The sequence below is a fragment of the Biomphalaria glabrata genome, chromosome 11, assembly GCF_947242115.1.
Source record: "Biomphalaria glabrata chromosome 11, xgBioGlab47.1, whole genome shotgun sequence".
NCBI classification, from domain to species: Eukaryota; Metazoa; Mollusca; class Gastropoda; family Planorbidae; genus Biomphalaria; species Biomphalaria glabrata.
Genome location: NC_074721.1, coordinates 34,843,305 through 34,857,700, shown reverse-complemented (window position 1 = coordinate 34,857,700; position 14,396 = coordinate 34,843,305). Strand labels below are relative to the sequence as shown.

Genomic DNA, 14,396 nt, shown 5'->3' with positions numbered 1-14,396 from the left:
CAACGCTATGCCATTACTCAAACAAACACAAGCTAATCACTTTGAACAAATACCAAATAAACTCAGTTAGACTTGATAAACATTTTATTGCTTGAAAATGTAAGGTGATGTATAAATAAGTGAACATTCATTGATCACAGTGTCATAACTCACTTCCTGTATTGCAGAGAAGAATCTATACAAAAAAAAAAATAAATGTGTAGACATAGTTTCTAGATAAATGCAACATTTTTGTTCAGTTTGAAACAGAGAAATTGTGTCAACAATGTAAAACTAGTAAATAATTGCACTTGTGGAACAGAGTGTCACATGACATGATTGCAATAAGACCAATGAATAAACGAGTCAGTTATTCAACTGCTACAACTAATGTATTATATTTTTTTTTTAAATATATTACTTGCCCAGAAGTATAATAAGGAATAGCTAAACTTGTAAGGATAAAATGATATTAGATTGTCTAACCCAGGGGTGCCACCCATGAGACCAAGTAAACCCTGAAACCAGAATTTCCAAATTTGACAAACCCTGAAATCATAAACCCCAAACTTTACCAACCCTGAAACGTACCGCATATACAATTTAAGCACCAAAATTTTACGAAAGAAGAACAGTATTAAATTACTACCTAGATCTGTATCATAATATGCCCCCCATGTTTTAAATATGTAATTAGTAAGCCTATCATTATAATAAATAGAGTTTGTGTGTATTTATTGATAAAGCTTGTAATACAAGTTAAGAGGATTTAGTACAATTTTATATTAACAATGTTTGTAACCCCCCCCCCCAAACACACAGTTATTTTAAATGATGTTTCTCTCTTAACATTTTTTCCCTCATTATTCCTTTGAAGCAGCCTACTTTAATCAACATTGATAAAACTGATTCCATCAATGTACATGCATGGACCTGTAAATCTATTGCAACAAGATAAAATTGATTTTGAGATTTAGTACAGATCTACTCCAAAATGAACATTACGATTTAGTTTCTAATATTTAAATGTAGACCTAGATGGCTAGAATGTGCTGGACTGCCTATACATAATTATAATTTATTTGTATAAATCTATTGACCAATCGATCTATTTTTTTTAGCCTTCAGGCGAACGCAAACTTACTAATTTAATTCTTCAATCATTGATTCTAGTTCTGATCTAAAAACGATATAAATATCCTAAATCTAGATCCTACTTCTATAATACTCTTGACATAAGCTAAGGCTCTATGTCTATATGGAACCTATACAAATTTTAAAATATAAAACACGAAAAAAAAAAAAATTCTCACTCGTGAATTTTTTTTTCTTTCTATTTCTAGATCTAGGACTAGCCGCTAGGTACGCGAGTAGATCTAGACTATATCTATACTAAATACAAGACTTTACAGTCTAGATCAGATCTAGATTGATCATAGAAATAGATCTAGACTCTAAATCGAGCCGATTCGAGGCGCGTTCCGTAGATCTAGAAATTCTTTATAGATCTAGATCTAGAATGTTTACACTTTTTTGTCACTTAAAAAAAAAAAATACTGTACCGGTAAATAAAGCTTAGTGCGCATGCAAAGTGAAAGTCTCGCGAATAGCGAGATATGAGACTGGTCGATTTTGTTTTAAAATGGCGGCTCGCGCGATCGGAACTAACAAACTAAAATTAACGGGGGAAAATGACCAGAAATTTCGAAAAAGTCTAAATCAACTAAACCCTGGATTTTTACAAAATTGTAGAAGGCAAACCCGGAGGGGGGGGGGAAAATCGGACCCCTCAAAACCGGATTTCCGGGTTATTCCGGAAAAGTGGCACCCCTGGTCTAACCTATAGAATGTAATGCATTCTATAGCATTGTATCTAGGTTGCACAAGTTCTAAAAGGATTTTAAAAAATAGAACAAGCTCAATCACAGTTACCAAACTTGGTATCAAATATATATTGCAGTGCCCAATTAAGGCTTCATTTTCAAATTTATTCTTAGATAATGCATAACTGAGATAATTTTGAATAATTTGATCATTCTATTTTAACCTAAGGATAAGATGAAGTGAAATAAATGTTTTACAAAAGCTAACTGCTCCTTACTTGTATACCTTAAAATGCAAATAAAAAACAACTCATGTACCATAAAGAAAGAGTAAACATGATGTATTAATGTCAACGTCTCATTTTGGTCTTTGTGGAAGAAGCCTCAGATTCCAATTTGTGTTGACTCTAAATATAGAATTGCTTGTGAGGAGGATTATGGACAAAGATGTGGGCCGGCTCTAGGAGGTGCACATAATCCCCTGACCCGAGTAGCAATGTGGAGGCCAGATAACAACAGCTTTTTTTTTTATTTGAGAGCTGGATAATCAAAGGAGAAGTTGCATTGGTACTTGGTCGCTGCTAGGCACTGGATCATGGTTTGTGCCCTTGACAGGGCTTATCAGTGTTTCCCCATATTTTCTTCACCTTCTACTCTCAATAAACTTTGTACTGCTATTATTATATGTTACACATCATGTTTAATCCTTTGTTTCAGCAATAAAAGCTTCTAGCTCCATACAATAAAGAAAAAGCAGATAAGCCAGGAGAAGGAATATTTGAAAAGATAAATGAATTACTTACAGCTTTTTATATAGCGCTACTTTCATTCTTATAGCAAGCTCAGAGTGCTATGGTCCAATCTCATTTGTGGACCAGTGGGGGGAGGGGGTATCTAGGAGGTTTTCCATGCTGCCTTTAGGCGCTGAGTAATCATAACTCTGCCTGATTCAGGTGTTGAACCTCGAGCCCCCTTCATAGGTAGCTAAGCCAAGTTCAAGCATACTTAGCCTCTGGACCACGCATCCCAGTAGATGAAATCATTTTTCCTTAACCAGTTTTATTAGGACAGATAAATGTGACTTATCGCCTATTAGGGTTAGCTAGTGTCATTAGCAGTGCTTTAACTTATTTCAGACAGGCCCAGTAACAAGTGCAAGGATAAGTTAAGGTGCAGAACATATAACTTTTTAAAAAGTACAACAAAGAAAAGCCCTTGTCATTCTCCTACACGTTATGATGTACAATACTGAATGTTTGTTAAAGTCAGAAATGTGAGATTCACTCCTCATACAATGCAATATGGTCAAGGATGAAAATAAATATTACAAGTGTGAAGTAATAAAAAGTAATACTGAACACATTAGAGTAGAACAAGAGAATATCAAATACTACATCCAAAATTATATAACAAGAGAGCTCAGTAAAGAGATATATATTTTTCTGTATCAACAAAGTAAAAAATAGGTGGGATCACATCAAAATATATATCTACATATACGTATATGTATAAAATTAAAATTAATAAAACAATTAATTTAATGAAACAAATCTTTTATAAAATATGTAATATTTTAACTGATTACAACTATTTACATAGGTGGAAATACAGGGGGAAAAAAAGTGCTCCATTTTGTTGGTGCAAGAAAAAGTTATTTGCTGTTTCATCTTGATTCTACAATTATGATACAAAGATTCTGTGTTAGCCCTGTTACTTATTTAAAAGTGTATTTCAACTCACTCTGTCTGGTAGAAGTTTTGTAGATGTTAGTTCTCCTACACCCATTCTCAGATCAAGTTGAAACTTTACACAATTATTTATTGTACCAAACAAAACATGAATCAGTCAAAAATCAAAATTAACCAAACAGTTCATTAATCATTGGTAATTAATTATTTTGTTTGGTAATAAATCCTAAAGTATAAAGAGATGTGGGTGGAATTATTCCCTAATTATTACATTTAGTAAATAATTTGTCCAACTTCCCATTCTCGGATCAAGTACAAATTTTTTCATAACTATTTATAGTCAATGACATCACATTCAATCAAAAAATTAACATCAATTACAAAGTTATTATTGCAAAGAAAAAAAAAAGAATCATATATTCATTATCTGTAAATCAAAACACTAGTTTTGTTTTACATAGAAAAAATGGTGTTAAACACTGAAGCACTGAGATATATGGCAGTGATTTTTGTGGTTCTTCCCCTTAAATAAGTTTTTTTGTTGATTTTATAAAATACATTTTATATTTTGATAGTTTTTCTTTTGCTTGGGAGGAAAGACGAGGAATTCTATTGCAAATGAGAGGCGATGACCAGAATGCATTGTTTATTTTTTTTTTTTAAAGTTGAAAAAAAATCTTTTAAAAATAAATAGAATAAGTATTATACAAATCACTGGCTAGATGTGTCCCAAATTAAAATAACTTTAAAACTAATTAAAACAGAGATAAGTGCTGTAAAAGACAAAACTGAATAGCATCAATTCAAGAGACAGAACACATCAAAATGTATTGGGGTTTGGCTTGGTCAGGAATGATTTCAACAATTGGTAGCAAATTTATTTCCTTCACTCAAACCTCTCTCTTCCTCCTGGCCGATATTGCAAAGTGATTAATATTACAGGAGCAGGGAAGGCGAAAGAGTCAAAATCCCTCTCCAGTTATGCAAAGTCAATGTGAAGGTCCATTAGAACATTTCTTCTCAAAACCCCCCCCCCCCTCTTTTTTTTTAATAGCTGCCTTTAATCATTTCTGGCTCTTAAGGAACACAAACTGTCACAGAACCAGAAAAAAAACAACACAAATGCTATGCATTTGCCAGAAAAACATTTATAATTCCACATCTTACCCTAATCAAAGTTATTGGTAATGAAATGATAAATTGGAATTTGAAAATGTAAACCATTAGCACATATGACCCAATAAATAAGAAAAAAGGTTTTTAATAACTAGTTCATAAGTTAAAGTGAGTGCGCAAAGTTCAATCAAACATCAAACAAACAAAGTACACAAATTTTGACTTGTGGCTTTTTTTTTTTTGGTTCCTGAAGTGTTAACCATCTAAGTGAAAAAACAATTGTGGTTAGTTTGAAGGTGTGGCTGAGGGATGAAGTTTGAAAGGGGCAAACTGGACTGGTCATATCCACAAGTATTTGTTTCTTAATTCAATTGATGAATTCATCATTTGTACACTAACCCTCATACATCATTAAATTTCAAATAGGAAACCATTGATGCTGGCAGGGGCAGGCAATCCAAAACACACAGATTTCTTCTGGGCTTGGCTAGACAGGAAATAATAGCCACTCTGCAGGCAGACAACAAACTTCTGGGTGTGGCTAGATAAAAGAAAGAGTGGGGGTAAAAAAACAAATTGAGTCAATCATTACAGTCAGTTTTTGATAAATAAGCCCACAGTCTGAAGGATGTTGTTTGTGTGTGTGTGTGTGCTTTATTTTAATAAGCCTGCAGTCTGAAGGATGTTGTTTGCATGTGTGTGTGTGTGTGTTTTATTTTATCTTATCAGCAATACTTAATGTGTTTGTTTCCCCTTCTTTAATGTTTCCACTGCAGACAATAACACACAGGGGCTAGGTCATGCACTCATTCTCAAGCACTAATGACAAACCATGGGTAAATAAAGAGCAAAAGACAAGGGTGTTCAATAATAAAGTGGAAGCAACTAGATTGCTCTGATAACTATCTCAGCTCATTGTCCTCATCCTTAACTCTTAGGACGCATGTGGTTGTTTAGCCTCTAAATACTAGAAATGTAATTCCATTTTGTAAGCACTCATTGTAAAAAAGCTCAGTCCTTTAAGGGTTAAGGAAATCAAAATTATTAAAGGAAATTTAATATATATTTTTTAATGCAAATAATACATCAATTTAAATTTTTGAAAGGGGGTAGGGTGGCTGAGAGGTAAAGTGCTTGGCTTCCAAACCATAGGTTCACATCTCTGTAAAGGCAGGGATTTTAAAGCTGCTATTATTAGATGCCCCGAAGTCTACGTAACTCTAATGGGTACCCGACATTAGTTGGGGAAAGTAAAACAGATTGGTTGTAGTGCAGGCCATATGATACTACCATTAACCGTCAGTCATAGAAACAGATGACCTTTACATCATCTGCCTTATAGATTGAAAGGGGTACTTTGTAAAAATAAAAAAATGATAAAAAGGTTTTGAAATGAACTTATTTTAAATTGCGTTTGTAAGGTACTTTTGAAAATAAACTTTACTGTAAGATTCTTTTATTCTTTACAAACACAAAAAAAAGGCAGTGTGAAAACGTACTTCTTAATAAACAGAGTTTTCTTTTTGCTTGATTATTGAGATCAAGTTCACTGGCTAGTCTGTTGTTGACATCTCTGGTTGTTGAGTCTAGGCCAAAGTTGTACAAAAGGTCTACCAGCCTCTCGTTGTCTTGATATATGATGCTATGGTATGTGAAATCTGTACATAAACAAAGTTATATGTTAGAGATTGAAACCCTGACAATATACTGGAATTACCATATCAATGTTTAAGTCTATGTCAGAACATAAAGCTTTTTTTTTTTTTTTTTTGCAAATAAATTATCCAGTGACAAGTTTCATATGTTTACAGGTGCTCCTTCTCCAATGAAAAGGATCTACTTTGACCCAGACCTCCCTCCCTCTACTAAGATGTTCTGGATAAAAGCAGACAGGAATTAGGTTATGCAATACATGCTTTCATGTCATGTATTAGCTAGTGCTACTGAAGGTTAAATTATATAAGCTTACTGTGATGTAAATATTCATCTGGAATAAAGATAGATTTAAATGAACAGCAAATATATAATGTTTAATTTAACTAAGTCTGAAGACATAAATATGATAGTTTATGGCTTTAAAGAAAAACAAGTACAATATAAAAAAAAATACTTAAAAAAAAAAAATCATCTAAGGGGAAAAACTCCACAATCACATCCATATATATATATATATATATATATATATATATATATATATGTATATATATATATCAATATTGAAAGAGTTATTTTTCTTTTTCAGTATCAAACAAAATAAATTGAATACCACTAGTTAATTAACCACTTGTTTAATTTTTTTTATTGATTCATGAACAACACATGAAATAATTGTGCAAATTTTCAACTTGATCCACAAAATGGGAAGTGGGAGAAACAATGTGTTCAAAATGTGTATTAGAAAGATAGAGAGTGAGTTGATATAAGCTTTGTAAAATTTAAAAAAAACAACATCACTACTTTTTTTAAAAAAATGTGTCAGAATTATTTAAATATGAACATTAAAAATAAACTTAATAATACAATTTTATCAAAATCTTTTTTTTTTAATCCCAACATCAGAAATGCATCAAACTGTATTACAGTTTTATCTCTTTATTTCTGTTTAGCACATTTATTACATCCTGCAGATACAAATTTGGGTATCTAGTCATTTATATCATTTGAAATGCTCTAAGTGATTCCTTTTCCTGACCACTTCATGTAGCATTTCAGCTTGGAAAATTAAAGTGTTTCATTCAACTCACAAAGAAAGAAAAAACCCATAAAAAACTTGGATTAGAACACACACAAAAAAGTTTGTATGGTTTTCAGAATAAAAAGCTATGGATATGTATTTTTAAGCAAAAGATTGATTTACTGTCTATGTTGCATCCTCTTATTAGCAAAGCTCTCACAGCTTTGTAAGTGTCTTCAGGACCATTTAAATAATCCACTGCTGCTCGTAGTGAGGTTATTTTTGGTGTGTACTTGGTGGGCAGAAACTGGACTGAGTGAGTTAATTGATCCGGATGAGCTCCATACTCCAACAGTAACTGAGAAATAAGATGAAAGTATACATTGTTATGACTTATACAGCTTGATTCATTGAACCTGTTGATTAGTTTCTATAAATGGAATGTTGTTAGAGACCAAAATGTAGTGAGGTATTTTTATTCAGAATTTGAAGACCACACTACAGTACACTGCTGAAATAGATATCAGATTCTTGTTATGAAGAGTTAGCCTGAAGGTGGATTTTAGCTGTCTTTTAGTCAACTATTGACTGCAGAGACTTGTGAAATATACTTTACATATTCTAAGGACCATTAGGCCTCAAAAAGATGTTTTTGTATCCCACCAAAGTTTACTTGACTATCTTGGTATCACATGATGATCCTAGTAAATAATTCTTCTTTTGCCCAACAAGGTCAAGAAAATTCTAAAGCTCTTAACTCTTTCTCTCCGTAATTATTTTCCATGTTCTGATGGAATTATTCATTTTGCTCATTTGTGTTTCACTACCCTGTTATGATTAAACTTCAAAAACTTTTTTGTATGTAATCTGGAAATGTTGTATTAGGTATATAATTACAGAAGAATGCATGCTCTTTTTATATAACAAAAATTAAAGTTTATAAAACCAAAAATCAATTCAAGTAAATGGGGTCAAATCAATGTTGATATCGTCAGTTAGTAGTGAAACAGTTAATAGTATTGGATAGTACAGTTAACTAACTCCATGATTTAAATAATGTTAAATATTCAATGTGATGATTAAACTGTATCATTACCAAGAGACACCGAAGGTCTCTGTTCATGAAGGCAACATACAAAGGGGTGGAAGAATTACTACTATCCCCTTCTGGACAAGCTCCCGCCTGAAGAAGTTTCTCTGCACATTCATATCTGCGGTTCTTGATGGCAACAAAAAGTGGAGTCTGGCACTTGACATCAGAGATGTCCACACTGGCTCCTGCCTCCAGAAGCAGATTCAAGCAATCTAGATGACCACCTAAATAAATAAAAAAAAAGAAAAACTTATCTTTTCTTATATAATACAGACGTTACTTCAAAAAAGAAGATGATTACGTCCTACGCGTCATGCATTTAGTCAAGCATATTAACCAATGACTTAAATTCAGCCAAGTCACTGGTTTTCCTGGCTAGCTCAGGCAACCCATTAAGAAATCTAACTCTGGCACTTATATTTTTAAGCATTAATGTTTGGTAAAAAAAAATTACAAAAAATCTGTTAAAAGAAGACAGGTGAAGACTGGGATTTTTAATTTCAGGATCATTGGGTGCCTCTGAGTCCACTCAGCTCTAATGGGTGCCTGACATTAGTTGGGGAAAAGTAAAGGCGGCTGGCTGTTATGCTGGCCACATAACACCATCATAAACTATAGGCCACAGAAACAGATGACCTATATATCATCTGCCCTATAGATCCCAAGGTCTGAAAGGGAACTTTTTAAATTAAAAAATACTATTATAATATCTTTTTTTTATCTGAAAGTCAACTTTCAAGACAGCCAGAAAAGGTCTGACTTATTTTAGTGGTCAGTTATCTCTTGAGTTTTTAATGTAGATATGGAGTTCACCAAACTACAGAGTTGCCCACTTCCATACCCAGTAGTCCTGGAGGGCGTTTGGACTAACATGTAATAATATTTATCTCTGAAGAAATGTCTGAAACATCTACAACACAGACCATACATGCACATCCAACCATTTAGTTTTTGTTGTAGCATAGAATAGATCCTTCTCTCCAGGACAGAATCTTGGGATTGTAGTAATGAGTTTAACTCTTTCTCTCCGTAATTATTTTCAACGTTCCGATGGAATCATTCATTTTGCTCATTTGTGTTTCAGTAGCTAAACTTCAATAACTTTTTAAAATGTAATTAGGAAATGCTAAATTAGGTATAGTATATAATTATAGAAGAATGCATGCTCTTTTATAAAACACAAATTAAAGTTTATTAAACCAAAAATTAATTAAATGTAATATGGTCAAATCAACGTCAGTTAGGAGTGAAAGAGTTAAATCAGCTTAAAAACACCATCTTTACCCAGTCAAGAAAATCATAATTGCTAGACAATAAAAACCTAGATCCTAATGCTCAGTAGCCATGACTCAACTCATCTCTGCCTGTGGTCCCTTCTGTGGCATAGGCCACCAACCAGCTTCCTCCAGGCATCTCGGTTCTGGGCGAGTCTCTACAACTGTCCCCACGTTTTGCCCATCTGCTTCCAGATCGTGGCGCCATGTATTCCTGGGCCGTCCCTCTCTTCCTCTTTCCTTGGGGGTTCGAGGTTAGGGCTTGCCTACTTATGTTCCCAAGCCACAAGGGCATAAACAGTAAATTAATAAGTTAAAAAATAGTTTATCAAATTTAGTCAATAATGAAAATGTTAAAAAGACTTCACTAGCCCCAAATCCTCCACGCCACATACACACACAAAAAGTGTAATAGTTTATCAATACAGACAATGAAAAAAGAAAAAAAAAACAGCACCAACTTGTTGCTGCAAGTCTCAGAGGAGTGCAGCCCAGGCGATTACGCTGATTGATAGCATTCAGGCGATTCGGCTCAGCTCGAATAAGTATCAGCAACTGCTTCAGCTTATCACTTTCTCCTTGGAAGGCTAAAACATGGAGCTGTGATTCCCCTTTTGAATGGGGCAAGCAGTTCTTAAATTGGTATGCAACCATTTGTGATACTTCTTTGGATGCTGGTGATTCAGAATGAGATAACATTTCAGCTTTGATCATGATGTGCTGTCACATGACCAGCCTCTAAAAACATTTAATTGTATGGAACTTCTAGAAGAGTATTCCTGATTGTTCTTTTAAATTCTGAAATAGTGCAAAAAAATAATACACACACATTTTAAAATAGTTCTAGAATCTAGATCTATCTTGTGCAAATTTAATACACACTTTATAGAACATTTAGATCTAGATTAGATCTATAATATATTGTATGGCTGCCTGGTTGTTTGGATTTATCGATGGTCCAGGGTTCAAACCCTGCCCGTTCCCATCCCCCGTCGTCCTGCGGGAGGTTTGGACTAGGAAATAAACTATCTTCAACTCTGAAGGAACATCCAAACATGTAAAACAAACATTGATTGTAAGAATAGTTTAATTAAGGCTAAGGCCTAAAATGTTAGGTCTAGACTAGATCTAGTATATAAATTATATAATATATTTTTAATATAATATTGCTTTTTTTACATTTGGTTTGTTTTAATATGTCATATCATGGGAGACATAGGCCTTCATCTATTCTTCTACACACAAATTTTAGAGCTTTGAATTATTCTTAATCATCATTATAAAAAATATTATCATGAATTATTTTTTTCTGTGGCATTTTTACTGCTAGTTAGAGTAGAGTCGAGAGACAAACTTTTTCCATGCAACTTGTTACTTTTGTACTGTACTAGACTGTAGTATAGAATCTAGTATTATTATTATATTATAATGTTTGTGATATTATTATTATAATAGTGCATGTGATACGTAATAGTCTAGTTTCTAAATTATTAGATTTTATCTACATTCTATATCTCTATCAACTATCAATACTGACAATAGTTCTCTCAGAAGTCGATATCGAAAGAAGCAGACAGAAATAAGCGATCATAACCGGAAATGGCAATAATACATAAAAATAACAATGGCAAATTAAAATTGTAAAGCTAACTGAAAACATACGTACAAATTTAGATTTAAGTGCGTGATCTCGATCTAAATCAAGTACCGGTTCAAACATTATTAAATATTAACATCTGTATAGAAATAAGAAAATACAATAGACTACATATTGTATAATATTATATCTATAATCCAAAAAAAAAAAAAAAAGACTGCCTATGCGCTTCTACCTCTACCAAGTAAATGCCTCTACACCAGTTATTAAAACAGTCAAAAATTTCTTGCAACAATAATGCAGATGAGACCGACTTACCGGAGTCGGCATTAACCATTTAGGCCTACGTTACGAATTAATGAATATAGCTGATAAAAAGGAAAATGTGAATATAAGTGTGGGAAACTATAAAGAATATGAAAAGGTGTGGGGGGGGGTGACTATTGTAGTGATGGTTATATGGTCTTGAAAGCAAAGAGGACCGTCTTGCAATAACTGTCCAAATGGCAGTTAGTGAACTTTAAAGCTGTACAATTTATTAACAGGGGCTTATTTTGAGCTAATCAGCTAGGCTTTTAAGAGTATAGTAAAGCTCTCCTTTTCAGACCTTGTGATCTATGGGGGGGGGGGGGGGGGGAATGATGTAAAGGTCATCTGTTTCTGTGGTCCGCGGTTAACGAGGGTGTCATGTGGCCAGCACAACGACCAACCGCATTTTACTTTCCCTCAACTAATGTGAGATACCCATTAGAGCTGGGTAGACTCAGAGGCGCCCTAAGAATTCCGAAAGTAAAAAAAAATATTAGTCTTCACCAGGATGCTAACCTGGGACCTCCGGTTTGGAAGCAAAGCGCTTTTATCGCTCATCCACCTCGCCTCCAGGTTGTTAAGAGTGCTTACGCTGTTATGTACGCAAGTAATTTGTGAACGAGGTTTCATAAATTATACATAAAACACTGAACCATAATCTTCAAATACAAAAACAAAATTTAAGTAAATACTCTGAAAGACACAAAGATAAAAGCTTATTCCTCATCCCATATGCTAGGACAAATTTGTACAAGCGCTCCTTCTTCCCTAGTGCTACTAGAGCATGGAATGGGTTGCCTGAGCTAGCTAGGAAAACCAGTGACTTGGCAGAATTTAAGTCATTGGTTAATATGCATGACTGAATGCATGACGCGTAGGACGTAATCATCTTCTTTTTTGAAGTAACGTCTGTATTATATAAGATAAGATGTGTAAATAATACGCTGTAAAGCACCAAGAGCAACGTATCATGTTAAAGGAAACCCGTTGAAACGGATATAGCCGTTCTACATGACATTGTTTAGGAATAAATCATAAACGATGTGACAGTGAGTAGTTTGTTGATCTTCGTATTCCTTGAATGTAGATATGTTAATGTACCTGGTATAACCTTCAGTGGAAACTTTGTTGTTTCCTTTACTAAAAAAAAAGTTTTACATGTTCTTTCAGGGTTGAAGATAATTTACTTCCTAGTCCAAACCTCCCGCAGAACGACGGGCCATAGCAGCGGACAGACTATGAACCCGTGACCATCGACAAGTCCGAACGACAGTCCAGCTCGCATACCGCACGAGCAGGCAGCCATCCTATTGCAATGCTTTACTCTTTTAGTGCCTTACATGCGAAGGACCTACTATTAAATGGATTTGGATTGTACTGTAGATTTGTATATACACATTGATACTTCATATATCTTCTACGTCTATCTATATGTAACCCACTTTTACCTGCATTGTTGCAGTATCAAACTTTAATTAGTATGAAAGTAGGTCACAATGGCTGCAAATTATATGGTAAACTATTTGTGAGACGGGTTGTATAGTAAAGCTGACGCCGATTTTAACACCCTGTAAGTGACCCAGGTTTCTGTCACAGGATCGAGTTATTAAGTATCTGTCACATAACCAATGTTACTTTATTTTTGTCACATGACCAAGGTTACCATGGTTCTGTCAGGTGACCACGGTTCACCTTATCATGGTTAATGCTTCTGTCACGTGACTAAAGCCACTACAGTGACTACACGCTCACTCTGAAATGAATGTGGCAAGGCTCAGAATTAAGAAAGGAAAAAAATGCAATCAATTAGCGCTCTTTAAACCGAAAGTCCAACAATTAAGAAATCGACAGAAAGTGGCCATTTTGCCTAAACAGTGTATTAGAAAACAAACAAGCAAACATTAAAATAAAAAAAAAACTTAAAAGAAAAATGCAATCTTATCTAAAGGGGAAGAACTCCGCCCTTAAAACTATATCTACCAATAATTACAAGCTATTTCCCTTATTCGATATCAAACAAAATAATTCATTACCAATAATTAATTGACTATTTTTTTTTATTGATTCATGTTTTGTTAGATACAATATATAATTGTTTAAAGTATCAACTTGATCGGAGAATACGTGAGGGAGAAATAGCGTTAACAATTATTTAAGGAGACTAAACCCAACAAATTTAGCTATATCTGTGAATACCAAAGTATTAGTTTCCGTTGTTGCTGCTAAACAAAATAATGAATTACCAGTAATTAATTGTCTAATTGGTTACTTTTTTTTATTGATTCATGTCTTGTCTATTTCAATGAATAATTGTGCGAAGTTTCAGCTTGACCCGAGAATAGGTGTGGGAGAAATAACTTGTACACGTTTTTCCAGACAGACATACCGAATGAGTTGATATAAGCTTTGTAAAAAGAGGCAACGGATTCTTGGTGTCCCTACAATGATACGAAATATATTGGCTGAGAAAATCCTCAATGTTACCAATACAGTATAGAAAATATTTACATTATTTAACAAGAGCTTGTATTAAGAACAAAAAAAAAAACAGCAATAAAAATACTTTTTTTTAAAACACAATAATTCCTTATACAACTGATAGAGTGACTGTTTTTTTCTCTCAATAATTAATGACTGTTAGATTTTAAAAAAAACAATGGAAAATTTTTTACTCCTTCCCCCCCCCCCCCAACCCGCGTTCCCGCCTAGAAAGTATATCCTGGCTAAGCGAATTTATAGATCTACTACACTTTATAATATTCCAATGATAAGCATTTAGATCTAGACCTAGAAGACGATGCGCAAAATTTTCCTGAACATTAATTTATAAAACTTTTGAATCA

At 33.7% G+C, this 14,396-nt stretch overlaps 1 protein-coding gene across 2 annotated transcripts; it reads right to left on the bottom strand.

The window, feature by feature from the left end:
* Window positions 1-66: 66 nt before the first annotated feature.
* On the bottom strand, window positions 67-11,257 carry LOC106072829 (ankyrin repeat and SOCS box protein 1-like). Of its 2 annotated transcripts, none has more exons than XM_056004655.1 (6): window positions 11,185-11,257; window positions 10,109-10,445; window positions 8,377-8,597; window positions 7,464-7,638; window positions 6,106-6,264; window positions 67-5,147 (listed from the first exon to the last, which is right to left on the bottom strand). In XM_056004655.1, exons 2-6 carry the CDS (start codon window positions 10,359-10,361, stop codon window positions 5,008-5,010), a joined length of 948 nt encoding a protein of 315 aa, XP_055860630.1. In that variant the 5' UTR covers window positions 10,362-10,445; window positions 11,185-11,257; the 3' UTR covers window positions 67-5,007. The 2 variants fall into 2 exon arrangements, with proteins under 2 accessions (XP_055860630.1, XP_055860631.1); XM_056004656.1 differs by having other exon boundaries at window positions 67-5,116.
* Window positions 11,258-14,396: the final 3,139 nt, after the last annotated feature.